Genomic DNA, 27,696 nt, shown 5'->3' with positions numbered 1-27,696 from the left:
AACATTTAAAATAATGAAAGGGATAGACAAGATAGAGGCAGAGAGGTTGTTTCCACTGGTCGGGGAGACTAGAACTAGGGGGCACAGCCTCAAAATACGGGGGAGCCAATTTCAAACCGAGTTGAGAAGGAATTTCTTCTCCCAGAGGGTTGTGAATCTGTGGAATTCTCTGCCCAAGGAAGCAGTTGAGGCTAGCTCATTGAATGTATTCAAGTCACAGATAGATAGATTTTTAACCAATAAGGGAATTAAGGGTTACGGGGAGCGGGTGGGTAAGTGGAGCTGAGTCCACGGCCAGATCAGCCATGATCTTGTTGAATGGCGGAGCAGGCTCGAGGGGCTAGATGGCCTACTCCTGTTCCTAATTCTTATGTTCTTATGTTCTTGATGTGATGTTTAGACTGCTTAAATACAATGACTGGATTTAAAAGACCAGGCACAGCTAAATCTGAGCAAAACAACTCCTTTTGCTGCAACCTCCACCCCCTCCCAACATGTAATCAAGTAAAACTAGCCAAATATCTATATAACTGCAGTACGTCATCATTCAACTATAACCAGGTCCCTCCACCAGATGCAGCACGGTATGGCTGGTAAAGGAAGCAAATAGGAAAGCAAATTGCATGTTGGTCTTTATTAAAAGAAGATTTGAGTATAAGAGTAAAATCATCTTACTGCAATTACATAGGGACCTGGTGAGACCACACCTGGAGTATTGTGTGCAGTTTTGGTCTCCTTACCTAAGGAAGGATATACTTGGCATAGAGGGATCGCAACAAAGGTTCACTGGACTGATTCCTGGGATGGGGGGATTGTGCTATGAGGAGAGATTGAGTAGACTTGTTCTATATTCCCTAGTGTTTATCTCATTGAAACTTACAGGACTTGACAAGGTAGATGCAGGGAGGATGTTTCTCCTATCTGGTGAGTCTAGAATCAGGGCTCACAGTCTCAGAATAAGAGGTTGTCCAATTAGGATGAGCTGACGAGAACTTTCTTCACGCAGAGGGTGACGAATGTTTGAAATTCTCTACCCCAGAAGGCTGTGGAGGCTCAGACGTTGAGTATATTCAAGACAGAGATCGATAGATTTTTGGATATTAAGGGAATCAAATGATATGGCGACAGTGCAGGCAAGTGGAGTTGAGTTAGAAGATCAGCCATGATCTTATTGAATGGTAAAGCAAGCTCGAGGGGCTGAATGGCTAACTCCTGCTCCTAATTCTTATATTCTTATCTTCTAGATGCCAATGCACAGTTCCAGCAGCACAGGTCCTAAGGTAATGAAGTGGAAAATTAAATTACAGACATTGTATTTTCACTTCATAAGGCTGATTGAAACAAGGGGAGAACGGGTTGTGAGTTCGAAGGTGAAATAGACAGACAAGTGTTGCATTAATTTCAGGGATTTTGAGGAAATAAGTAACACAACATCTTTATGAATGAAACTGTTTCTTAGTTCTATAACTTGGTACTGAATAATATTCATCTAACGTTAAAGAATGTGAAGTATGTTCGACCAATTAACTTTCAAGGATATGAATGGCAAGCATTTGAGAATCTTAAACAATTTAATTTGCTGAATTATTCACAATAATATTTCATATAAGTGACATATATTGGATGATCTTAAATGATATCTTCAATGAAATATTTGGAGTGATTTAAACATATACAAACCTAATGAGACATGTCTAAGAGTACTGGATGTACATCGCTAATGTTCAATGCACAGGGTTAGAGTAAACACGCATCTTGTATAATGTGCGTCAGTGCAGATTTCATAGATTCAGTCGATGAATAATGGTCTCAACATCTGGTGGAGAAGATAGGTAATAACAATATTTTGATAAAATTCTATCAGTTTAAAAGACCTCTGAATTTCACAGAACATCCTTCCATCTTCAACCCGTTGCCTTAATGTAAAATACTTTTCCCCATCAAAGCTGTAACATTCACGGTTTGCAGGAAGGGTCTCTGAAAATTTGAACTCTTTGATCGCTCACTAGATATTCTTTCAAGTGGAATGGATCAGGTGCCTTATTGCAGAATCTGTATCAGACAGTAGTCACAGGGGTCAATGAGGACTTGGAAGTGATGAGAGGGAGAATGTCTTTCTCCACAGAGAGTGGCAACTGATCCAGACCTGCTACTTCGAGATACCAATGCAGTGTTTGCTAATCATCCCCATTGTAGCAAGAGTTTCACTGTACCTGTACAAGGCTTCTGTCCACAGTAGGCACATGGGGAGCTTTGGGAGCAGAGTGTGGCCATGTTCTCCCTGGAGACACTCATCATCATCGGCAGTCCCTCGGAATAGAGGAAGACTTGCTTCAACTCTTAACATGAGTTCTTAGGGTGACTGTACAGTCCAATACGAGAACCACAGTCTCTGTCACAGGTGGGACAAATCATCGTTGAGGGAAGGGGTGGGTGGGACTGGTTTGCTCTTTCCGCTGCCTGCGCTTGATTTCTGCATGCTCTCGGCGACGAGACTCGAGGAGCTCAGCGCCCTCCCGGATGCTCTTCCTCCACTTAGGGCACTACTCTACGCTTCATCGTACTTCAAATAAAAGTGTCACTGATGCCTGTATTAAAAGGCATGAGATATGAATGCACAGGTGGCTCTGGCAGCCAGTGCAGTACCACATGCATTGCGAGAGCTTTCGGGCAAGCCTTCATCTGCATATTGTGTTCTGGTGATCACATGCTAGCTAGACATTGAGAGAATAGAATGTTGTTTGCTACATGTAGTGACAGAGCTGTGTCACCTCCTTAAGAGGCACAAATGGTGACACGGGTGCATTCAATAGCCTCCTCAACTCTAGGAACACTAGCAGACCAGTAGAATTCTCTTTCCCTTTCATGTTGCTCTGGTGGGTCAATGGAGAAATTGATGAAATCATTGATCCTGCTGAATATTGTACCAAGGAGGTCACAGATCTAACTGTGGACGGCAAACTGGTAAACACTATCGGTATCCACAGTGTTAGCTTGGAACGAAGCCAATGCATAAAAACATTCAGTCACTCTCAGTGCCACGCTGATATGCCGTGCTACTTGGTGGTGATGCTGAAGTAGATGGCACAGCTCTATCGTAGCTTCATTGCTCAACTGCAGTCACTTTAGACACATGTCTTCTCTCATTCCCAAATAGCTGTGCCTAATATGCTCGACCTGCTGTGTTACCTTGATGGAACATGATGGGACATCTTACTTTCCACCTGACAAAAATGTAACCTTACGTATGCCTCAGAATGAACAATTTACGCCAGTGTTGCTGAGGTGGACAGTGGAAATTGTACAGGTTGCCCCATATACCCCTGACCTGTCGATCGGTAAAAAAACACAGTTTTACCAAATTATATATTTCAGGTTAAATCATGAATTGTAATTGTGCTAAGTTATCAATTGGTACAGAATTAAAGAAATATTTCGTTCATCACGGGGCTTTCAATGTCATTACTGAATTTCGTTTTCATTTTATGTTTTCGGTGGTTCATCCTTTGCACCTGAATATCTTGCAATGTCCAAAATGAAGTGATGGCTAAAAAAATAAAGCAGAGTAAAATGCACTCGCCAGTTATTGCAATCAAAAATTGTCCAATAAAACATCTTCCAGAATTCAAAAATCTCCAGAGGAAATGGTAATAGTTGCATTGTTAAAACATTGGGATAACTTAGATAAGCGTGAAATAAGAAAGGAAAACATTTCATACAATTTTCCACATTTATTTTCTTTAGTGAACCCTTCACCGTGTTCAGTTAATCAATGAAAAATGAGTGGAGTTCCTTTCTTCCCTTGTCCTATGCCTTGAAGATGTCGCATTAGGAGCAGGCGGCAGCAAGATATCCAACAACTCGTGTGTCAAACTTGACACAGTAGTAGCACTCTTTCCTCTGAGTCAGAGGGTTGTGGGTTCAAGCCCCACTCCAGAGACTTGAGCATATAATCTAGAACCATGCTCCAGTGTAGTGCTGAGGGAGTGCTGCACTGCTGGAGATACTGGACCTGAAATTGCGGACGAATGCCTCAGAACCGCAAGTATAATCCGTGCCTATGATGCCCCCGGACCTGCCAAGACTTGCACTCCTGCGCCTACAGGTGTAGGCCTGCGTAAAGGCCCATGTATCCCAGGAGTGCAGGCGGTTCTCAAGCGTCCCTGGGATCACATGGGCTGGGCCCAACCAATCAAAAAGGAGATTCGCAGTATGCTTATGGAGATTCCATTTACGTATAGAATTCCCATGAGCATAATAGGAAACACATAATAAATCCATTTTCACACAACCTTACTCAAAATAAATCATCAAATGTTTAAAATTAATTAAAGTACAATATAATTAAACATTTCAAACAGAAATTAAAATTTTTGAAAAATAAATAAACATTTTTAAAGGGGACAAAAATAATCTAACCTAATTTTAAAGTTTTTTGAATGTTCAAATCATTTTTTTTTAATTATATTAATATTTATTTAAAACCTTACACTGGTAAAAAAAGACCTTGTGCCTGCTTTAACCAGGTGTAAGAGTTCCGTGCGCTTTCGCTGGGTAGTAGTCGGGCAAATATTCCAACCCTGCGCCAGTGAATGTCCGTTTCCTTTGGACTCGTACGATCTGTGAAGCTGAAAGTTGACAGATCGCAAGTTCTGGGTTTTCATGCACGCACATTGCACGGGAAAACCCGGAACATGCGGGGCATTTACGCTGTGTGTACGCTGTCATAGATCCCGGAAAATCCGGTCCATTGTCTGTTAGGTGAGAAGTTAAACAGAGACCTCGCTCTTTGCCTTCTCACATGGATGTAAAAGATCCCATGGCACTAACTGAAGAGCAAAGGAATTCTCCTGGTATCCTGGCCTACATTTATCTATAAACACACAGCACTAAAACAGGTTATTGCGTCTGTTATCTCATAGCTGTTTGTCGGACCTTGCTGCTATGTGTCCTTACTTTAGAACAGTGAGTACACTTTAAAAGTACTTCAGATGCTGTGAAGCATTTGCGGGATATCCCGAGGACGTGAAAGCAGCAATATAAATGCAAGCTATTTCTTTCTTTACTCGTACGCAAATCAACAAAACTTTTCACCAGAATTTAGTGCAGGAATATAATTTTTTTTTCAAAATATACTTTATTCATATAAAAATTTGCACAATACATTCGAAAGCAGTTCAGTACATTTGGATGCGGTCAGCAATTCCATACATTACATTTAGATGCTGACCGCAGTTCCGTTCAATACATTTCTTTACTTTACATTTCAAGGTACGATTCATACAATCCAGGATACATTGTGGTACGTTCATCAAGTTACATTACATGTGTCACCATACGGTGACTTGCTTAACAAGAAGTGTAACTGTTAAACCAAACGCTCTCACTGATTAAAAGGGGGAGAAAACTTCTGACCATTAATCGTATTTCTAAACGCCATGGGAAAATAAATACTGAGGAGTGTGCTGTGTGAGTGCCACACAATCAAATGATGTCATAAACTGCTAGAGACGTTGAAGAGCTTTCGAACATAATTCTCCAATATCCTGACTGGTCTAGAGTAGGTGTGTCCAAGCTTTGTGGACCATGTATGTGCCTGCCATGGGGCTTTGGGAGCGACATGTAAACAGGATACACAGCCAGGTCAGTGGAGTAGATACCCGCTCTTCAGATTCCAGCAAAATGGGGATTGTGTTCACTCATAGCCTGCTCCTTCATTGGAATACACTCTCCATGCCTGGAAAATGTGCATAGGGAGTCAGGCCTAGAAGTAGTTTGGCTGCAAGTCATAAAATTGCGTGGCCCAGGAGCTCTTAAAGGGTTGCTGCTACGCCCTTAAAGGGGAGTTTTCTGAAATTGTTCAGCTGCCGAGAGCAACCAATTTGAAAGCATCATGTGTGCAATAAGGACTGTACCAAAGAGGTATGCCTTCAATAACAAATCCTTGGAAATGAAAATTGACAGCAAATGGAATGTGATAGCTTGAGAAATTCTGCTAGCAATTTTACCATGCATATGCACAATTTGACCCAGTTAAAATTTCTTTTCACAAAGGTCCATGATCTTTTGACATAGCCAGGGACTAGACCCAAACAGAAATACAATGAAGTGCACACAACTACCAAAATCTTGGTCTACAGATAACAAGAGCTTTTCAGGGATAATACACCACATGGTAATTGCACAGGAGATTGCGTGCAGGACTTAAAGAAGTTATCGCAACCTTGAAAAACTGAAGGTTTTTGTGTCACTGGTGGAGTAGACAGAATCTGATCCACTGGTTCGCTCACCTGTTGTCTGTCTACATCTTACATTGCCAAATCACGTAATCTAACATGGGGAAAACAATCTTATCGGATCTCCTGCCATGTGCTGATCTGAACCACTTCTCTGCCATTGTTAGGTCCAGATACGCACTGGAGCAAGAACTAGTAAGTTAAATAATACAGATTGTAGAACGGGCAATGGGTGTTCAAGCAAAGCAACAGTTGATAGTCATGTGTGAGGGCAGTCATTCCTCCTTAATGGAAAAAACATTCCAGAGTTTCTTGAGCAAAAGATTAATACAAGGAAACTAATTGGAACTAAAGTGGGTAGGATATATGACACAAATCAGCAGAAAACAGAGATTTAAGGCTGTGTCACGTCTGTTAATTTGCCTCAGCAGAGCATGATGGGAGTTACCCAGAGCTCTCCAGTGTGGTTCCCTGTGAATTGAGCACAGTTCCTGTCTCCTCTCTTAAAGAATGTCAACAGATTTTGGGTTTGTCTTTTATTGCTGGTTTCACCCAAGTGGCCATTCTTGACTTGAGTTTTTACCGTGAATGCAAGTGGTCTGTTGGACTCAACGGCGATCACAGCAGAGCCTCATCCTGTCTGTTATGTATGTATTTAAACCTCACCAATACGTAAGACTTGCCACTAGGGGGCACACCTGTGGGAGACCTAAGGTTCACCTGTGGACCCTGGGGCAAGCAGGTATAAAAGGTTACCCACCATGCTGCTACCACACTCTGGAGTCTGAATAAAGAGACCAAGGTCACAACAGTTTGAGCTTACAATACAGTCTTGAGGATTTAGTCTGAACACTACAAATTGGCGACGAGAAACGGATCATGAACTTTCATGCGGTAATGGCTGCCGTTGGTATTCTCGAGAGTTTTGTTGAGGGTGATGATTGGGAGGCCTTCATTGAGCAGTACTTCATGACCAATGAACTGGACAAGACTGAGACGGTGACCAAGCGCAGGGCGATTCTCCTCACCGTTCGTGAGTCTTCAATATATGGCCTCCTCAAAAATCTGCTGGCACCGGTCAAACCAACGGACAAGTCTAACACAGAGTTGTGTACGCTGGTTTGGGAACATCTCAAGCCGAAGGAGAGCATCATAATGGCCAGGTATTGCTTTTATAGGCACCATCGCTCCGAGGGCCAGAACTTGGCGAGTTTTGTCGTCGACCTAAGACGCCTTACGGGACAGAGCGAATTTGCAGGATCCTTGAGGGAAATATTGCGGGATTTTTTTCGTGCTTGGAATAGGTCATGAGTTCATTGTTTGCAAACCACTGTCTGCCGAATCCCTAGATTTGAGCAAGGCCATCACGATAGCCCAAGCTTTCACATCCACGAGCGATAACACAAAACAGATATCCTCACAGCATCAAAGTTCACTGGCAAGTACTGTGCATAAAATAATGTTTTCAGCAGGCAGAACTGTACAGGGCAAGGCCCACACAACCGCAGAGGCCAGACCTAGGCCTAGAGTGACTCAGAGACTGCCGTGGGGCGTGAATACGTTTCAGTTAGCACCATGTTGGAACTGCAGGGGCAGTCATAGAGCTCATCAATGTCGATTCAAGTCCTATGTGTGCAAGAGCTGTGGAACAATGGGGCACCTCCAGCGAATATGCAAACGACCTGTGATTCACCACGTGGCAGAGTCAGGAGAAGATGACCGATCCAGCGAGGATCACGCTGAACGAGCAGGAGAGGCAACTCGACCTGAGGGTGAAGAGGAAGTATATGGGATACACATCTTCACCATCAAAAGCCCTCCGATAATGTTAAATGTTGAACTCAACAGCACGCCAATCTCCGTGGGGGCGAGTCAATCAGTTATGAGCCAGAAGGCATTTGAGAGGCTGTGGGGCGACAGAGCACAACGACCCAAGCTGATCCCAATTCAGGCAAATCTGCGCACCTACACCAAGGAACTGATACCAGTTATTGGTAGTGTTGACATCAGAGTATCCCATGAGGGAGCGGTGCACGATTTACCCCTGTGGATTATTTCACGTGATGGGCCAACGCTGCTTGGCAGGAGGTGGTTGGGGAAGATTTGATGGAACTGGGAAGACCTCTGCCTACCTTCTCCGGCGAACGATGTCTCTCTTGCTCAAAGGCTGAGGAAAGCCCCACCTTCAGCTGAACCAGGCATCGAAGTGCAGATCCATTTGCAGATCCCCGAGGTACAGGCCGCTCATCACATCCACGAGGAGGTGAAGATCAACCGAGCAGTGGTACAAGCGCGGTACCCACCACCCAAAGCTGATGACCCTTTCACAACGATGGAAGAGTCTCCAGGTCGACCATGCGGAGTGGGACTCCGACCGAAATGATCCAACTGCATCTTGCCGATCGCAGTCGGCATCACAGACATGGACGAGAGTGCTTCCAGACCACGGGACGAAAGTGCATCCAGACCACGGGACGAGAGAGCGTCCAGACCACGGGATGTCGCCGCAACGGAATAAAGGCAGGTGTTGCCCAGCAAGGAAGACAACTGGGTTTGGGGAAAAGGTAAAGGAGCGGCCGCTGAGAATGCCAGGAACCCACCACGTTCCAGTAAGTTGTTTGCACTATGTAACCCATGTGACCGTTCTTTTGTGGCCAATGATGTACTATCGTATGGGATCGGGGGTACCTTCAACAAGCCAAAGTAGCGGGCGGACACCGGTCATATATGTATCTGACAAAGTACTTGTAACAAGTGATGTGTTATCACACGGGGTCAGGCGTGTTGTACAGCAAGATAAAGTAGCGGGCGAGCCCCAACCGCTTCTACTTGTATCCAATAAGTTAACCAAGGCAGGAGCCTGGGTTCATGGGACAAAAGAGACGTACCAAAGAGTGTCCCAATATTTGCTCGAATCAGACAAGCTGCCCATCCCACAGTTTTGGGAGAGCAGAGGCACCATTATTGATGCGTTGTTTCGAGAATGTCTAACACTGTCTGTGCACTGTAACATGATCCGCCACGGGCCAAGCACTGAGAACAGCGCTAATGCCTTCAGTAGGCTACCGTTGCCCACCACCGGGGTGGAAATGGCGCAGCCTGCAGACCTACTCGTTGTCATGGAAGTGCTAGAAAGTGAGGGGTCAACCGTAACGGTCCCCCAGTTTAGGACCTGGACCAGCCAGGATCCCACGTTACCGTCTGCCAACGGTGAACTGCTGGACGGGATATTGCAGCTTATCCGTCGCAAAGACGAAAGGCTCATCCCATCAGGTTGCCCCCATGGGACAACCCTGCAACATTGCAAAGAAACGTAGGGAGGCTACAAACAGTCGGTGGCCCGGGACCTCCATACCATGGCCCAGGATCCACGGGGACCACGAGGCTTTCCACCACTACTGAAAGTCTTGAGGCCATATCGGCCATCCTTGGCTTGCCAGACCTTGGGGTCAGCGACAATAGTCCGGAGCGGGCAGCCCAAATCATAAAGCCAAGCACCACACATGTCACGGTAAACTCCCTACAGACCCGGCTATCCCGGGTGCTACGCAGTCACCAGACAGAATCACTCAGAACCGAGCTTTCCGGATGCTGTCAGCAGAGAATGTACCATGATCGCACGGCTCCTCCACGCGACATCAGAATAAACGATGCAGACCATGTTCAGGGCCCCAGATGGGCCACTAGCACTGTATCAGCCAAAGTAGGGAATGGAGCGTTTGTGATGAAAATGGAATGTTTGATTGTGAAACCATGTAATGGGCAAACGCACAGAGCATTTGGACCAGATCAAACTGCGAACTACAGATAACCAGGAACCACTGTGAAAGGACCTGGCCCCCAGCGACCCACTAACACAATCGACCTCGCCGTCAACCACAAGGATGAAACCACCACGTCAGGACTTCAACTCAGGCGATCGACCCGGGGACACAGGGCGCCTGATCGACTCAACTTGCAAATAACTTGTACACAAGACTTTGTGGGGGAGTGATGTTATGTATGTATGTAAACCTCACCAATATGTAAGACTTGCCATTCGGGGGCACACCTGTGGGAGACCTAAGGGTCACCTGTGCACCCTGGGGCAAGCAGGTATAAAAGGTGATTCACCATGCTGCTACCGCACTCTGGAGTCTGAATAAAGAGACCAAGGTCACAACAGTTTTGAGGATTCATTCTGAACACTATATTGTCCTTATCCAACCTCCATAGGGACAACATTCCAACAAAGGCCATTGGATAATCAACAGGAGAGGGAACCCTGGCCTTTTGCAGTATTTGGGCTGGAAAATGTTGGAATCAATTGCATTACCGTGGTTGAAATGAGCTAACACACAAGTGTAGACACAATTGTTTTGCACGCATATATATCAGTCAGTTTGCACAAAGTAAAGTCCCACAAACAACAATGAGATGAAGGAGAGTTAATCTGTTCTGGTGGTGGTGCTTGAGGGATGAATGTTGGGTGAAACATGAGGAGAATCTCCACTCTTCTTTGATAAAGTTTCCCTGAGCAGGCAGAAGGTCACACAGTTAAATATGGCATCTAAAAGACAACACCTCTAAAGATGCAGCATTCCCTCAATGCTGCACTGATGTTGTCAATTGAAGCCCCTCAATTAAAGTATAATCAGGTAGCACACTCCTGGGAATTCAGCATTGGATTTTATTCTAACCTCGGCAGTGGTTGAAGAGCTAAATGTTATATCCAGCAGTGAAAGAGTTAAGTCATCTTCTAATGCACATGTGACGATCCTATTTTGTGGTTTTGATAAGACTGTTTTTAGCCTGATTTGCAAATATATTTATGGTTGCGTTATCAGTCATAAGGCGAAAGTTTAATAGTACAACACTTAGTTTTATGATAACCCAAATTAGTTAGCACTTAAGTTCCCCCAAATATCCAGCAAAATCGCAAGGTCCCGCAAGGTGTCTTAGGACGGCGACATAACTCGCCACGTCCTGGCCCTCGGAGCGATGGTGCATATAGAAACGATACCTGGCCATTAAGATGCTTTCCTTCGGCTTGAGGTATTCCCGAACCAACGTACACAACTCTGCATATGTCTTTCCATTAGTTTCGTTGGTGCTAGCAGATGCATTGATGAGGCCGTATGGTGTAGACCCACAAACAGTGAGGAGAATAGCCCTGTGTTTGATCGCTTTATCGTCCGCATCCAGCAACGAAGTATTGATCGAGACGTTCAACGAAAGTTTCCCAATCATCACCCTCTACAAATCGCTCGAGAATACCAACGGCAGTCATAACCGTGTGAAAGTTCGTGATCTCTTACCCGCCGCCAATTGTTATGTTCAGAATAACTCCACAAGACTGAGTACTGTGAGCTTAAACTGATGTGACCTTAGTCTCTTTAATAAAACTCCAGAGTGCCAAAGCAGCATGGCAGACAAGCTTTTATACTCGCTTGCATGAGGTGTGCAGGTGACCCTTGGGTCTCCAACAGGTGCAAACTCTGGTGGCAAGTCTTACACAGTTACAATGCTTACATACATAACATTTATGATGCAGCATTCCCTCAATGCTGCTCTGAACTGTGAGCTGAGATTATGTGCTCAGGTCCTGGACTGGGGCTTAAAGTCACAACACTCAGACTCAAAGGTGAAATTTTTACCACTAAGCCGCGCTCGACACTTGACATAAGAGCACATTTCAAATGCACAGATCATCCCCTTGTTGGGAAATGACTTTTCTAAATGAGCAGATCATTGCTCTTGCAACTGATGTTGTCAATTGAAGCCCCTCAATTAAAGTATAATCAGGTAGCACACTCCTGGAAATTCAGCATTGGATTTATTCTAACCTCGGCAGTGGCTGAACAGCTAAATGTTATATCCAGCAGTGAAAGAGTTAAGTCATCTTCTAATGCACATGTGACGATCCTATTTTGTGGTTTTGATAAGACTGTTTTTAGCCTGATTTGCAAATATATTTATAGTTGCGTTATCAATCATAAGACTAAACTTTAATGCTACAAAACTTAGTTTTATGATAACCCAAATTAGTTAGCACTTAAGTTGAAGAGTTTCCTTAATAAAAGTGATTGTGTTTGTGATAAACTAATCCTGAGTACATTAATATTTACTTCCCATATTGAATGATCATATCTGAGGCCTCGTGACAATGGAACGGTTTGGTCTCCGCGAGTATAAATGTTGCTGCGCAGACCGCAAAGTTTAGGTTCCGAAGAGGTCTGAACCCATTCAACTGACAAGATGAAGTGGCTCCTCATCACACTCGCTTGCATTCAGCTCTCTGATTGTTTAATCAGGTGGGAAATCATTACCTGAGGGTCAGAGATGCAAAGAATAATTTGTCACCAACGAACCGTAAATGTTGATAATATTTCGAACTTCTTGTCATTACAGAGTGCCCTTGATTAAGGGTAAATCTGCCCGTGATGTTCTTCAGGAGAAGGGCTTGCTGGAGGACTTCCTGAAGAATCATCCATATGATCCCTGTTCAAAATTTGAAGGATCCCTGGCATCAACAGAACCAATGATTAACTACCTGGATGTAAGTAATCTGTGAGTTCTGTACACTAAAGAGGGAAATACAAACACATTTATATCTCATTTGCGATTATTGCAGCTTTTGTCTCTAATTTATATTCTTCTCAGAGTTAGTTGTTCGTCAAAGGTAACAATTCAATAGCAGACAGAATGTGGTAATAGACCATGTGCTGTAGATCTTAGACCTGCTCTAACTTACACAGCAAGGGTTAATGGATGCGACTCAGCTGTGCTAGCTTGTGCTGTTGACAGGTGCGAAAGGCCTGGTGACCACAGCATTGAATCCTTTTGCTCCGGAGATGGGACTCCTGGGTCAATGTGAGAAGTTACTGGTGATTTCTGGTCGACCCACTGACCAGCAGCCCCTGGCTGAACCATTGCTGATGGTTACTGGGTCACTGTTTCTAGGGACCATTAACTAGTATGACTTGTGCCGTTGGGTGGGCTTCCGGCAATGCTGGCATTCATCATCATAAGAACATAAGAACATAAGAATTAGGAACAGGTGTAGGCCATCTAGCTACTCGAGCCGGCTCCGCCATTCAAAAAGATCATGGCTGATCTGGCCGTGGACTCAGCTCCACTTACCCACCCGCTCCCCATAACCCTTAATTCCCTTATTGGTTAAAAATCTATCTATCTGTGATTTGAATACATTCAATGAGCTAGCCTCAACTGCTTCCTTGGGCAGAGAATTCCACAGATTCACAACCCTCTGGGAGAAGAAATTCCTTCTCAACTCGGTTTTAAATTGGCTCCCCAGTATTTTGAAGCTGTGCCCCTTAGTTCTAGTCTCCCTGACCGGTGGAAACAATCTCTCTGCCTCTATCTTGTCGATCCCTTTCATTATTTTAAATGTTTCTATAAGATCACCCCTCATCCTTCTGAACTCCAACGAGTAAAGACCCAATCTACTCAATCTATCATCATAAGGTAGCCCCCTCATCTCCGGAATCAGCCTGTGAATCGTCTCCGTACTCCCTCCAAAGCTAGTATATCCTTCCTTAAGTAAGGTGACCAAAACTGCACGCAGTACTCCAGGTGCGGCCTCACCAATACCCTGTACTGTTGCAGCAGGATTTCCCTGCTTTTGTACTCCATCCCTCTCGCAATGAAGGCCAACATTCCATTCACCTTCCAGATTACCTGCTGCACCTGCAAACTAACTTTTTGGGATTCAGGCACAAGGACCCCCAGGTCCCTTTGCACCGCAGCATGTTGTAATTTCTCCCCATTCAAATAATATTCCCTTTCACTGTTTTCTTTTCCAAGGTGGATGACCTCACATTTTCCGACATTGTATTCCGTCTGCCAAACCTTAGCCCATTCGCTTAACCTATCTAAATCCCTTTGCAGCCTCTCTGTGTCCTCCACACAACCCTCTTTCCCACTAATCTTTGAGTCATCTGCAAATTTTGTTGCACTACACTCTGTCCACTCTTCCAGGGGTCATCTATGTATATTGTAAACAGTTGTGGTCCCAGCACCGATCCCTGTGGCACACCACTAACCACCGATTTCCAACCCGAAAAGGACCCATTTATCACAACTCTCTGCTTTCAGTTAGCCAGCCAATTCTCGATCCGTGCTAATACATTTCCTCTGACTCTGCGTACCTTTATCTTCTGCAGTAATCTTTTGTGTGGCACCTTATCGAATGCCTTTTGGAAATCTAAATACACCACATCCATCGGTACACCTCTATCCACCATGCTCGTTATATCCTCAAAGAATTCCAGTAAATTAGTTCAACATGATTTCCCCTTCATGAATCTATGCTGCGTCTGCTTGATTGCACTATTCCTATCTAGATGTCATGCTATTTCTTCCTTAATGATAGCTTCAAGCATTTTCCCCACTACAGATGTTAAACTAACTGGCCTATAGTTACCTGCCTTTTGTCTGCCCCCTTTTTTAAACAGAGGCGTTACATTAGCTGCTTTCCAATCCGCTGGTACCTCCACAGAGAATTTTGGTAGATTATAACGAATGCATCTGCTATAACTTCCGCCATCTCTTTTAATACCCTGGGATGCATTTCATCAGGACCAGGGGACTTATCTACCTTGAGTCCCATTAGCCTGTCCAGCACTACCTCCCTAGTGATAGTGATTGTCTCAAGGTCCTCCCTTCCCACATTCCCGTGACCAGCAATTCTTGGCATGGTTTTTATGTCTTCCACTGTGAAGACCGAAGCAAAATAATTGTTTAAGGTCTCAGCCATTTCCACATTTCCCATTATTAAATCCCCCTTCTCATCTTCTAAGGAACCAACATTTACTTTAGTCACTCTCTTCCGTTTTATATATCGGTAAAAGCTTTTACTATCTGTTTTTATGTTTTGCGCAAGTTTACTTTCGTAATCTATCTTTCCTTTCTTTAGTGCTTTCTTAGTCATTCTTTGCTGTCGTTTAAAATTTTCCCAATCTTCTAGTTTCCCACTAACCTTGGTCACCTTATACGCATTGGTTTTTAATTTGATACTCTCCTTTATTTTCTTCATTATCCACGGCTGGTTATCCCTTCTCTTAGCGCCCTTCTTTTTCACTGGAATATATTTTTGTTGAGCACTATGAAAGAGCTCCTTAAAAGTCCTCCACTGTTCCTCAATTGTGCCACCGTTTAGTCTGTGTTCCCAGTCTACTTTAGCCAACTCTGCCCTCATCCCACTGTAGTCCCCTTTGTTTAAGCATAGTACGCTCGTTTGAGACACTACTTCCTCACCCTCAATCTGTATTACAAATTCAACCACACTGTGATCACTCATTCCGAGAGGATCTTTTACTCGGAGATCGCTTATTATTCCTGACTCATTACACAGGACCAGATCTAAGATAGCTTGCTCCCTTGTAGGTTCTGTAGCATACTGTTCTAAGAAACAATCCCGTATGCATTCTATGAATTCCTCCTCCAGGCTACCCCGTGCGATTTGATTTGACCAATCGATATGTAGGTTAAAATCCCCCATGATTACTGCCGTTCCTTTTTCACATGCCTCCATTATTCCCTTGATTATTGTCCGCCCCACCGTGAAGTTATTATTTGGGGGCCTATAAACTACACCCACCAGTGACTTTTTCCCCTTACTATCTCTAATCTCCACCCACACTGATTCAACATTTTGTTCATTAGAGCCAATATCATCTCTCACAACTGCCCTGATATCATCCTTTATTAACAGAGTTACCCCACCTCCTTTACCTTCTTGTCTATCCTTCCGAATTGTCAGATACCCCTATATGTTTAATTCCCAGTCTTGGCCACCCTGCAACCACGTTTCTGTAATGGTCACCAAATCATACCCATTTTAATGATTTGTGCCGTCAACTCATTTACTTTATTTTGAATGCTGCGTGCGTTTAGGTAGGGTGTTTTAATACTAGTTTTTAGACCATGATTTTTAGTTTTGACCCCTTCTGCAGCCCCCTTATATTCATACATATTGTCCCTTCCTATCACCTTATGATTTACCCTTACCCCAGTGCTACTCTGCTCTGTTGCCTCCTGAGTTTTGCATTCTTTCTTGGGGTCCTGTTCATCTGAGATCTCACCCATTCTAACTAGCTCAGAGCCCTCTCCTGGATTTTATTACACTTTGACCCTTTAGAATTTTGCTGTACAGTGGCCCTTTTTGTTTTTTGCCTTGGGTTTCTCTGCCCTCCACTTTTACTCATCTCCTTTCTATCTTTTACTTATGTCTCCATTTTGTTCCCCTCTGTCTCCCTGCATTGGTTCCCATCCCCCTGCCATATTAGTTTAACTCCTCCCCAACAGCACTAGCAAACACCCCCCTCGGAATCGAGGAAGTCTTGCTTCCAACTTTAGAATGAGTCCTTAGGTGGCTGAACAGTCCAATACGAGAGCTGCAGTCCCTGTCACAGGTGGGACAGATATTCGTTGAGGGTAAGGGAGGGTGGGACAGGTTTGCCGCGCGTTCCTTCCGCTGGCAGTATTGTCGAGATGACATTTGAAATCAAGAGGGCTAATGGTCGAAAGACTCAACATCATCCCAACCATGAAAGATATTATCCTGTATAATACATCGAAACAGAGTAAGCACACTTGCATTTAAATGGACTGCAGACTTCTGCACCTGGATTTGAAAAGGTGTTTTGGGGAGTTTTACATTTTCTGATGGTATAGAGGAATTTGAATCTAAGAAAACATGTTGCACTGGTATTTGTCCACTTGATACATTGTGGTCTCTCTGTTTTTGCTGACAGTTGTCATACTATGGAGCAATCAGCATCGGGAATCCACCACAGAGCTTCACCGTCCTCTTTGACACTGGCTCCTCCAATCTTTGGGTTCCATCGATTTACTGTTCCCAACAACCATGCAGTGAGTGAATATTACCCTGCTCTTAAACACGCTTCCGCTCTTGACCTTTCTCATTGAGGGCCAGCTCTGCAACTGGGATTGGAAGAGAATAATATTTCTACCATAGTCACAGCGAGACAGTGTGCGTAGATTGGATGATACTCTGCACTTTCACTTGGTTATCTCTGGGCTCGGAGAGAAATTTAACAGAGCTTTGATTTCCTGGCGGTTTTAGCTGTGGTTCGTTGTCTCCCTCTGGAGTTGGACGAATCCTCGGGTGGGTTTACACGGCAAATGTAGCATTGGTGTAGAACAATTTCCACTTCACACCAATGCTAAACATGCAGTGTCGATCTGTAGGTACGGCCCAATCTAACTCTGGAGTGACATACCCTGGAGCTGGGAGCCTCACATCGCTTTGATTGACATCACATGGTGTGTAGGTACAGTGCAGTGTCAAACCTCAGTATGATGTTGGAACTCCTTTTCAACCTATATGACTCCAATTTAAATACCTAATGAGCAGGGATTCTGCCCCGTCCATTCTCTAATTTAAATGTCTAACTAAAGGGAAAGAATGCGAGAAATACACAGACTTCACTCCTGGATAGGATTGGCACATTCTGAAATAAGAAGAATTAGATTATTTTTGGGCACAAATGTTTGATCCAGCATTGAACTAAAGGTTGACATTTTTTTTAATTTATTGGATGAACTAAATGGATGTTTTTTTGCAATGATCCATCACAGATTCAACCCAATATTCACACACACACACACACACACACACACACACACACACACACACACTATAATTCAGAGCCCTCCGCACCGACATACCATCATCATAGGCAATCTCTTGAAGCGAGTATGACAAGCTTTCAAGCCAAAAAGGGATGAGTTCACAGATGTTTCAATGTTCCAGATCCCGAACTTATATTCCAGATCCCGGAAGCGTGGAAGATGCCTGTGCGTGGATTTTATTAACGCATGGTAGCCATTGCACAGAGCTTGACAGAGCGAGGGTCTTGGTCCAGTGGCAAGGATTAATCAAGACGACTGGAGACCTGCTCTGCTGCACGGACCTAGCATGCACACATATTGCAGTGTGGGCTGGCCCGTGATGCCCCAGGGCCCTCGCATACACACTAACTTCTGGTGGCACAAGCACAAATGCTGCAAATGTACTGCAAGCATTGAAGAGATGTGCAAGTGCAGCAGCCAAGATATTGGCAACCTACATACACACACACACAGATCATAATCTGACACACACACACATAGATACACCTCTACACAGAGCTCCCCGCACCTACATACACACACATATACACACACACAGACCATAATCTGACACACACGCACACATAGATACACCTCCACACAGAGCTCCCCCGTACCTACATACACACACATATACACACACACAGACCATAATCTGATACACACGCACACATAGATACACCTCCACACAGAACCCCCCGCACCTACATACACACATATACACACACACACACCATAATCTGATACACGCGCACACATATATACACCTCCACACAGAGCCCCCCACACATCCATACACACACTAGCCTCACCTAAACATTTTCCAACCATGAAAGTTCCTGACCCTCCCCATGTTCCCAGGTTCCTGCTCCAAGGAAAATCCAGCCAGTTATACACAAATGAGGCAGAAAAAAATTGAGTAACAAAAGTAAATTATTTCTTAAATGTGAAGAATGAGATTATTTTTCGGCCCATTTGTTTGACCCAGCCCTGGACTAAATGCTGACACATTCCGATGAATTTGATGAAATCGATGTTTCTTTGCAGTGACTCATCACAGATTCAACCCAAGAACATCCTCAACATATTATTCAAATGGCCAGTCCGTATCCATCCAGTATGGCACAGGCAGCATGACTGGGCGACTGGGATATGACACTGTCAGAGTAAGTAGACTGTAACCTTCATCAAATATATCAAATTCCAAAGCAGTGATAATTGTGTTCCAAAAGTTATAGGTTCAAATCAAAGATACAAAGACCTTGGAATCCAACATAATAAGTTCTGTCAGTTCAGAAGCCAGACAGTTGAGTGGATGTGTAATGGTGATGTAGCACAGGGTGTCTTCAGCTTGAAGCTGATGTTTTGAAATTTATGAAGAGGCAATCATAATATTTGTACCTCGAGTCTGAGCGCCTGTCGGTTAAACAGTTTGCCTACAGTAACATGTCATGGGGACAGTCAACTTGGTTTCAAAAGGAATAAGCAAATCCCCACAAACCCATTAAAAGTTTTGCAGAGGGAACCAAATCAGTCGTTAACTATCCAGTGGATATCATTCACAGGATACCATTCTGCTCCAGTACCCCTGATTCGTCACTTGCTCTTGTTTTTCTAGCTTTCGAACATAGCTGTCAACAAACAAGAATTTGGTTTAAGTGAGACTGAACCTGGCGGTTTCTTTTCCTACTGTAAATTCGATGGAATTCTCGGCTTGGGTTATCCATCTCTTGCAGCATCAGGTGCCACCACTGTGTTCGATAACATGATGTCTCAGCACCTGGTGCAGGAGCCTCTCTTTTCCGTCTACCTGACAAGGTAAACATTTCTCACCCATTTGTTGCTGCCTTTTACTTCCCTGAATGCAGCAGAACCCAGACTAAATCCTGTACAATTCATTTAAAGGGCATATATGCTTGATAGTGTCCTATTGGATGGTATGTGTTTCCTGGAATACTTATGGCAAGGATACTGACATATTGCAATCAATGGCTTTCAGAAACTGATTTGGAGAAATGATGATTGAGATACAATGGGGGTACAGTTACAAAGTGGTTATGTTACTGGAGTAGTAATTCAGAGACATTGAGCTCAAGTCCCACCACGACATCTGTGGGATTTCATTGCACTTAATTAAATCAATCTGGGATTAAAAAGCAGGTATCAGTAATGGTGACCATGAAACTACCAGATTGTCGTAAACACCCAACTGGTTCACTCCTGCCCTTTGGGGAAGGAGACCTGCCATCCTTACCTGTATGTGACTCCAGACCCACAGCAATGTGGTTGACTCTTAACTGCCCTCTGAAATGGCCGAGCGGGACACTCAGTTTTACCAAACTGTTGCATCAAACTGTGGGTGTACCTTCACCACAAGGACTGCAGGTTGAAGAGGGCAGCTCACCACCACCTTCTCAATGGCAATTAGGGATGGGCAATAAATGCCAGCTTCACCAGCGATGCCCACATCCCGTGTACGAATTAAAAAATATCCAATCGGCAATGAGACCACCAGGTGCTAAATCTCTAAACCAGAAATATTTCAATGTTACTGAAATTGTTTCTTTGCCTCTGAGCTTTATTTATTCACCTTTGCTTCACAGAGAGACTGGTCAGTCCGGGAGTGAAGTTGTGTTTGGTGGAATTGATTACAACCACTTCACAGGGCAAATTAACTGGGTTCCCGTCACTCGTGACGCGTACTGGCAAATCCTCATTGACAGGTGAGTGATTACCCATCGACAACGGGAATAGTTCTGAAAGTGGCACTCGACAAATCAACCTTGGAATAAGATCAACGTTTATCGAGACAATGTGCTAATTATAAAGCTATTTATAATTTTCAGGAGAAAACTTTTGTGGCAGCAAAAAATCTCATTCGCTTCTTTCAGTCTTGCAATCAATGTTTAGCTCCAATCATATCAACATAAGTAGATATATATTACTGAACGTACTTTGAGTTAATAGTGACCACATGAAAATTCTGTTGGTAGTCAAACGCCAAAGCCCATTTTAATTACACTGAACACCCCTTCACACAATGAAGGCAAGTGGCGTCTGGGGCAACCATAACCTTATACTGTATTGGCGTTTTTGTTGCCTTGTTGGTTTGGCAGGGACAACTGGGCCTGACATATGTGTCTGAGGTTGCCCTGCAATGTTATGTACAAAGGCATGCAAGTGCACCATCAATTGGAGGAATTATTGGAATCACTACAACCCATGTTTGGTTGGTTCACCACTGTGTCCGTGAATGAGTTTCTCATCACACTGCAGGACCTGGGAATTGGGGAACCTGTTCTTGGCATCCTTGAACCAACAGATATTGGTGCCAGTGAAATGTGGAACTCAATATTGTCTGCTTCTCTACTGAATCCTAGAAGTTGGCTTTACAAAACTACGGAGAAAGATATGATTTAAAAGAAAATAAATACATTACTGAGCCTGTGTTGAACTTCTCAGTAGTGTCAGCATTTACTGAAAATATAACAAATGTCTCAGCTGATTAGTCGACACAGCTTGGCATTACTTGTTCAATTAATCTAATAAGTGATAGAATCATATGAGGGATACAGAACAGAAGGCAGCCATTCGGCCCGTTGAGCCCATTTCGGCTCACTGCCAGAGCACTTCAGCTAGTCCACCCCGTCCCTCGCCCACCCCCCTGCCTCCCCTCCCCCTTCCCCCTGCCCTTTACCCGTAGCTCTGCAAATTTTTTCCTTCAGGTACTTCTCTCTTTCCCTTTTGAAAGCCACAATTGAATCGGCCTCCACCTGCTAGGCAGTGCATTCCAGATCCTAAGCACCCGCTGCATACAAAGGTTTGTAACAAAGTCTGGCAGTTTTAGATCTTTGACTAACCCTTGCTGCATTTTTCTCCCTCAGAGTGACAATCAATGGTCAGGTTGTGGCCTGTGAATATGGTTGTCCTGCTATTGTCGATACCGGCACTTCTCTTCTTGTTGGTCCCAGCTCATACATCAGCAACATTCAGCAGGGCATTGGAGCAACTCCAGGTTCCTATGGCCAGGTAGAGATGGCATCTTATATTATCTGGTGTGGTATAGGAGTGTCTAAGTCTGCAACAACGATTGTTTCACACTACATCCTGTAGCAGATCATTTCAGTTATTACAAAGTGAAAACTGATTTATTTGTAATAATATTGCAACTTCTCATATATAATGTGCATTGTAAAAAGTTCTCTCAGCCACTTGGGGTTGTCAAATTAAATTCCATTGACTTGAGGCAATAATCACTGTAGCATGGATGTTCTGCCCCAGAAATATTTGGAAATGCATCACCATTTGTAGCAAGTTCAAGGCAAAGTGCTAAATTTTCACCGACCTAGCAACCAGGTTTTCACCACGATTTGACCCACCGTGGTGAAAACACGGTGGGCGGGGTCTTCCAGCAACTTCTACGGCAGTCCTTCCACGTACCGCCGGGTTTTTTGAATGTTTTTTGAATGTTTTTTGCAATTCCCCCCCCGCCTCCCAAGGCCTCTCTCGCAGTGCTACCGGCCCTGGACTAAAGTTGCTGAAACTCGCGGTTTGCGCCGCGAATCCTCATGTAACGCTGACTTTACCGAGATGTAAAGGCCGAAACTTAGGCTTAAAAACGGTAATACAATGAAAACATTAATTTTGGCGTAAAACTGCCGTTATCGCTGAAAACCGATGATTTAGCCCAAAGAATCTTTACATTTTTGAATCTACGCATTCAGGGACAAAAAGTAATGCTGAAATAGGCCACAGCATCAGTGTTGACGAAATGCACAAACCCCAATCTTAATATTGCTTTAAAGTTTCGATGAGCATTAATATTTCAAAATGTTTTAGCATGATGCTGCTGAATTGATGTCAAATATATCCTGGGAACAGCCGATGTTTTTTCTCTAACCATTTCCTTTTTGCCTGTTTGTTTCTTCCAATGTCACCTCCTATTAATCCCTGTTCTGATTCCCGAGAATACCATTGCACTGTAAGTGATGTATTGTAAATCCCTACACTGAAGCAGTCACTGAACACTGTTGCTATTTTCTTGCAGTATAACATAAACTGTAACAAGATGAGCAGCATGCCTGATGTGGTCTTCACAATCAATGGAGTTGACTATCCTCTTCCTGCCAGCGCCTACACATTGAAGGTATGTTAGTGGACAGCAATAGGCTGCTAGAGTAAGCTTAACATTTCAAGAAATGTAATGGAATAATTTTTCAGGAATTTATCAAACAGTTCATAAGATTACATTAGGATATACAGCTCAGAAACAGGTCATTCGGCCCAATCAGTCCATGGTCCATTCACACCTCCTCCCGTCTTTCCTCATCTAAATTTATCCGCATACCCCTCTATTCCCTTCTCCTTCATATGCTTGTCTAGCCTCCCCTTAAATGCATCTATACTATTCGCTTCAACCACTCTCTGTGGTAGCGAGATCCACATTCTCACCACTCTTTAGGTAAAAATCTTCTTCTGAATTCCTGATTCGATTCCTTGGTGACTATCTTAGATTGATGGCCTCTAGTTATGCTCTTCCCCCATACGAAAGTATGGGCCTTACGCTAAACATCCGTAAGACAAAGGTCCTCCACCAGCCTGTCCTCACCACACAGCACTGCCTCCCAGTCATCAAGATCCACGGTGCAGCCCTCGACAATGTGCACCATTTCCCATACCTCGGGAGCCTCTTATCAACAAAAGCAGACATTGGTGTGGAGATTCAACACTGCCTCCAGTATGCCAGTGCAGCCTTCGGCTGCCTGAGGAAAAGAATGTTCGAAAATAAAGCCCTCAAATCTACCACCAAGCCCATGGTCCACAGGGCTGTAGTAATACCCAACTTTCTGTATAGCTCAGAGGCAAGGACAATGTACAGAAGACATCTCAAGTCGCTGGAGATATATCACCAACGATGTCTCCGCGGGAACCTACAAACCCCCTGGGAGGACAGGTGCACCAACATCAGTGTCCTCATCCAGGCTAACATCCCCAGCATTGAAGTACTGACCATACTCGATCAGCTTCGCTGGGCAGGCCACATAGTTTGCATGCCAGACACGAGACTCCCAAAGCAAGTGCTCTATGCGGAGCTCCTTCACGGCAAATGAGTCAAATGTGGGCAGCGGAAATGTTACAAGGACACCCTCAAAGCCTCCCTGATAAAGTGCAAAATCACCACTGAGAGTCCCTGGCAAAGACTGCGTTAAGTGGAGAAAGTGCATCCGGGAGCACTTCGAGTCTCAACGCTAAAAGCATGCAGAAATCAAGCGCAGGCAGAGGAAAGAACATGCAGCAAACCAGTCCTACCCACCCCTTCCCTCAATGACTATCTGTCCCACCTGTGACAGAGTTTGTGGCTCTCGTATTGGACTGTTCAGCCACCAAAGAATTCACTTCAGGAGTGGAAGCAAGTCTTCTTCGATTCCGAGGGACTACCTATGATGATGATGGTGATGCTCTCCCCCAAAAATGGAAATATTCTCTCTGTATCCACTCTATCAACAGCTTTCATAATTTTAAAGAACTCTATTAGGTCAGCCCTCAGTCTTCTTTTTTCAAGAGAAAAGATACCCAGCCTGTTCATCCTTTCCTGATATGTATACTCTGGCATTTCTCATATCATCCTTGTAAATCTTCTCTGCACTCTCTCCTTTGCTTCTATATCCTTTTTATAATATGGCGACCTGAACTGCACACATTATTCTGTGGTCCAACCAAGGTTCGATACAGGTTTAGCTTAACTTCCCTCTTTTCAATTCTATACCTTTAGATATAAACCCTAGTGCTTGGTTTGCTTTTTTAATGGCCTTGCTAAGCTGCATCGCAACTTTTAGCGACGTGTGTATTTGTCCTCCGAGATCCCTTTGTTCCTCTACCCCACCTCGACTCTCACCGTCCAAGTAATAAGTGACCTCCCGATTCTTCTTACCAAAATGTAATATCTCACATTTATCTGTGGTGAACTTATTTTGCCAATTATATGCCCATGCTGCAAGTTTATTAATGTCCTCCTGTAATTTGTTCAGTCCTCCTCAGAATTGAATATCCCCCAATTTGGTATCATTCGTAAATTTAGAAATTGTGTTTTGGATTCCAAAGTCTAAATGGTTAATATAAATTGTGAGCAACAGCAGTCCCAGCACTGATCCTTGTGAAACACCACTGCCCACCTTCTGCCTCTGTGAAGAGCCACCTTTTACTTCTACTCTCTGCTTTCTGTCTTGAAGCCAGCGAGCTATCCATTCTGCTACTTGACCCCTGACTCCGCATTCTCTGACCTTGTTCATCACTCTATTATAGGGAACCTTATCAAAGGCATTTTGGAGATCTAAATGAATTACATCTACTGCATTACCATCGCTCTATATCGGTTTTTGCCAATATTGTTGCCCATTTTATTTTCCCATGATCTGTTCCCAGCCCTTCAAAATCAGCTTTTCTCCAATCTATGCTGCAGCAATCACTAAAGGAGACGGACATATGACGCAGTGTTAATTGTCTTTCTTTTTCTTATAGAGCTCTTACTACAACCAAGTTAGCTGCTCCAGTGGATTCGGCAACACTGGTGGAAACCTCTGGATTCTGGGAGATGTGTTCATTGGAGAATATTACTCCATTTTCGACAGAGGGAACAACCGTGTGGGTTTGGCTCGTGCTGCCTAATTTATTCAGCTCTGTTCTCATTGAAAGCACACCCTGATTCACATTTTGAGGTGGATTTAAGCCATCCCATGATCCCCCAGTGCAGCATTTGTCTCCCGGCTGCAGAGTGTAAGAGATCAAGTCATCATATCTTGGATGACTATAATCAGAGATACACCATTGACAGCTTGGCTGTGGCTTTGTGCTTTGCACTAAGTTACAACTGAAAGAAAATGAAAATCGAAATACAACTTAAATAAATGCCTTGTCAGGGTGAGCTTTTAAAGGAATAGTCTTAGAACACTGATACGGCATTGGAAATGAGAATGTTGAAATAGTCTCATTATATCTCCTCTCTGATTGTGTAGCACTTTCTCTCAGTACTTTCTTGGCTCTGACATTCAGCTGTGATATATTATTGGTGCAGTGATTCGCTCCAGAGCCATTCACATTTCTGCTGAAGGTGGATGACTGTGCAGGGAAACCTCATTCGATGTAAATGTGACCCGAACATCACACAGCAGCTTTTTCTATCCATTGGAATCTCTTCATCGCAACTGTTCCTAAAATTGTTCAATAAAATATAACCATGAAACGCATACTCCCAGCTCTCCCATCTCTTGTTCCTTTTATGTCTGTGTGGGCCTGGGACTCAATTCAGTTCACATTTACTTTGATTTATGGTGTGGTTCACTCATTGAAACAGTTACAAAGGACAGGCAGGCATTTGCAGATCACATGAGAAGTGGTTGTTCAATGATGTTCTCAGATATTTGGACAGGAGCAGGGGCGGGGGATGGAGTCTGGTTTTGACTATAATTGAGATATCAGAATAATTCAAATACAAGCACCCATTGATTCAAGATGGTGGATCTCATTTCCATTTGGGACTAAATTTTAGTGAAGCTCGGCCTAGAACTTCTAAAATGGCCAGCGATGTTTCTGAGAGACAATGTTTGATTAACTTAAAAGTATTTTTAAGTATTTGAAATATACAGTAGGTCAGCATCTGAAGAATCAGTTAATGTTTCAGATTACTTTGTTGAAGTATAGAATCATAGAATGGTTACAGCACATTAGGAGGCCATTCAGCCCATCGAGCCCGTATTGGCTCTCTGCAAGAGCACTTCAACTAGTCCCCCTCCCCCGCCCTTTCTCCATTGCCCTGCAATTTATTTTGAAGGAGAAGGGCAGCAGGTGCCTGTGAACACCATCGCCTCTCAGTGCCCCTCCAGGCCGCTCACCACCTTGACTGAAAAAGAAACGTCGGCCATTTTCTGAGCGGCCTCCAATGTTTCCTTTCAGGCTGCTCAAAGCCGGCGAGTGGACGGGGTGTGCACGATGCCAACTCCACCCATTTCTACCTCAAAATAACCTCGCCTTTCCTGGCCCAAAGCTTAAAATGTGAAGCAAATTTATTAAAGGAGCAGGCACATAGTCTAAGTGTGATATAATATAATTCTATATTCACAGTGGGAAGTCTGACTTCTCCAGTGAACAAAATGTAAAACGTTTGCCAGTCTGAGAAATAAGTTAACCCCTTTGAATACAACATTTCCAGATATATGGTGATTCTTTTTCCTTTGGAGTGTTTCTGACCAATTCCTTCTCTTGGAGATTTTCAAACTGACCCTCCTCGATTCAAACTGAATCATCCCTTTTATATCCAATTAAAGGTACTGCTTGGATTTTCAATATCAGACTGCTCAAACACAAATGGAAATTATTAATCATATACAAATTGAGCCAATCACACCACGTTGGTTAAGGTAGATTTATTGCTCTCTCCAGCCTGGAAGTGAAAATAAAACCTTGCAGCCCTGTGTCGAACTGAGCTTATTGTAAGAATTTGAGCTGCATCTAGATAGGAATAGTGCAATCAAGCAGACGCAGCATGGATTCATGAAGGGGAAATCATGTTTAACTAATTTACTGGAATTCTTTGAGGATATGACGGGCATGGTGGATAGAGGTATACTGATGGATGTGGAGTATTTAGATTTCCAAAAGGCATTCGATAAGTTGCCACACAAAAGGTTACTGCAGAAGATAAAAGGTACACCGAGTCAGAGGAAATGTATTAGCATGGATCGAGAATTGGCTGGCTAACAGAAAGCAGAGAGTTGGGATAAATGGGTCCTTTTCGGGTTGGAAATCGGTGGTTAGTGGTGTGCCACAG

The 27,696-nt window shown here is 43.8% G+C and overlaps 1 protein-coding gene across 1 annotated transcript; it reads left to right on the top strand.

The window, feature by feature from the left end:
* Window positions 1-12,473: 12,473 nt before the first annotated feature.
* LOC139227935 (pepsin A-like) lies at window positions 12,474-26,062 on the top strand. The gene is made up of 9 exons (XM_070859091.1): window positions 12,474-12,529; window positions 12,627-12,774; window positions 16,994-17,111; window positions 18,921-19,039; window positions 19,492-19,691; window positions 20,477-20,596; window positions 21,758-21,902; window positions 22,921-23,019; window positions 25,392-26,062. Exons 1-9 carry the CDS (start codon window positions 12,474-12,476, stop codon window positions 25,536-25,538), a joined length of 1,152 nt encoding a protein of 383 aa, XP_070715192.1. The 3' UTR covers window positions 25,539-26,062.
* Window positions 26,063-27,696: the final 1,634 nt, after the last annotated feature.

The sequence above is a fragment of the Pristiophorus japonicus genome, chromosome 17 (assembly GCF_044704955.1).
Source record: "Pristiophorus japonicus isolate sPriJap1 chromosome 17, sPriJap1.hap1, whole genome shotgun sequence".
Classification (NCBI taxonomy): Eukaryota; Metazoa; Chordata; class Chondrichthyes; family Pristiophoridae; genus Pristiophorus; species Pristiophorus japonicus.
The sequence above is the reverse complement of the archived record's forward strand: the minus strand, read 5'-3'. Positions and strand labels throughout refer to the sequence as shown.

Excerpts from the sequence above, each read along its gene's own strand:
- LOC139227935 (XM_070859091.1), top strand. The coding sequence starts at position 12,474 with ATGAAGTGGCTCCTCATCACACTCGCTTGCATTCAGCTCTCTGATTGT. Across the intron at positions 21,903-22,920 it reads CTCCAGGTTCCTATGGCCAG|TATAACATAAACTGTAACAA; the intron begins GTAGAGATGGCA and ends ATTTTCTTGCAG. Across the intron at positions 23,020-25,391 it reads CCAGCGCCTACACATTGAAG|AGCTCTTACTACAACCAAGT; the intron begins GTATGTTAGTGG and ends TTTTTCTTATAG.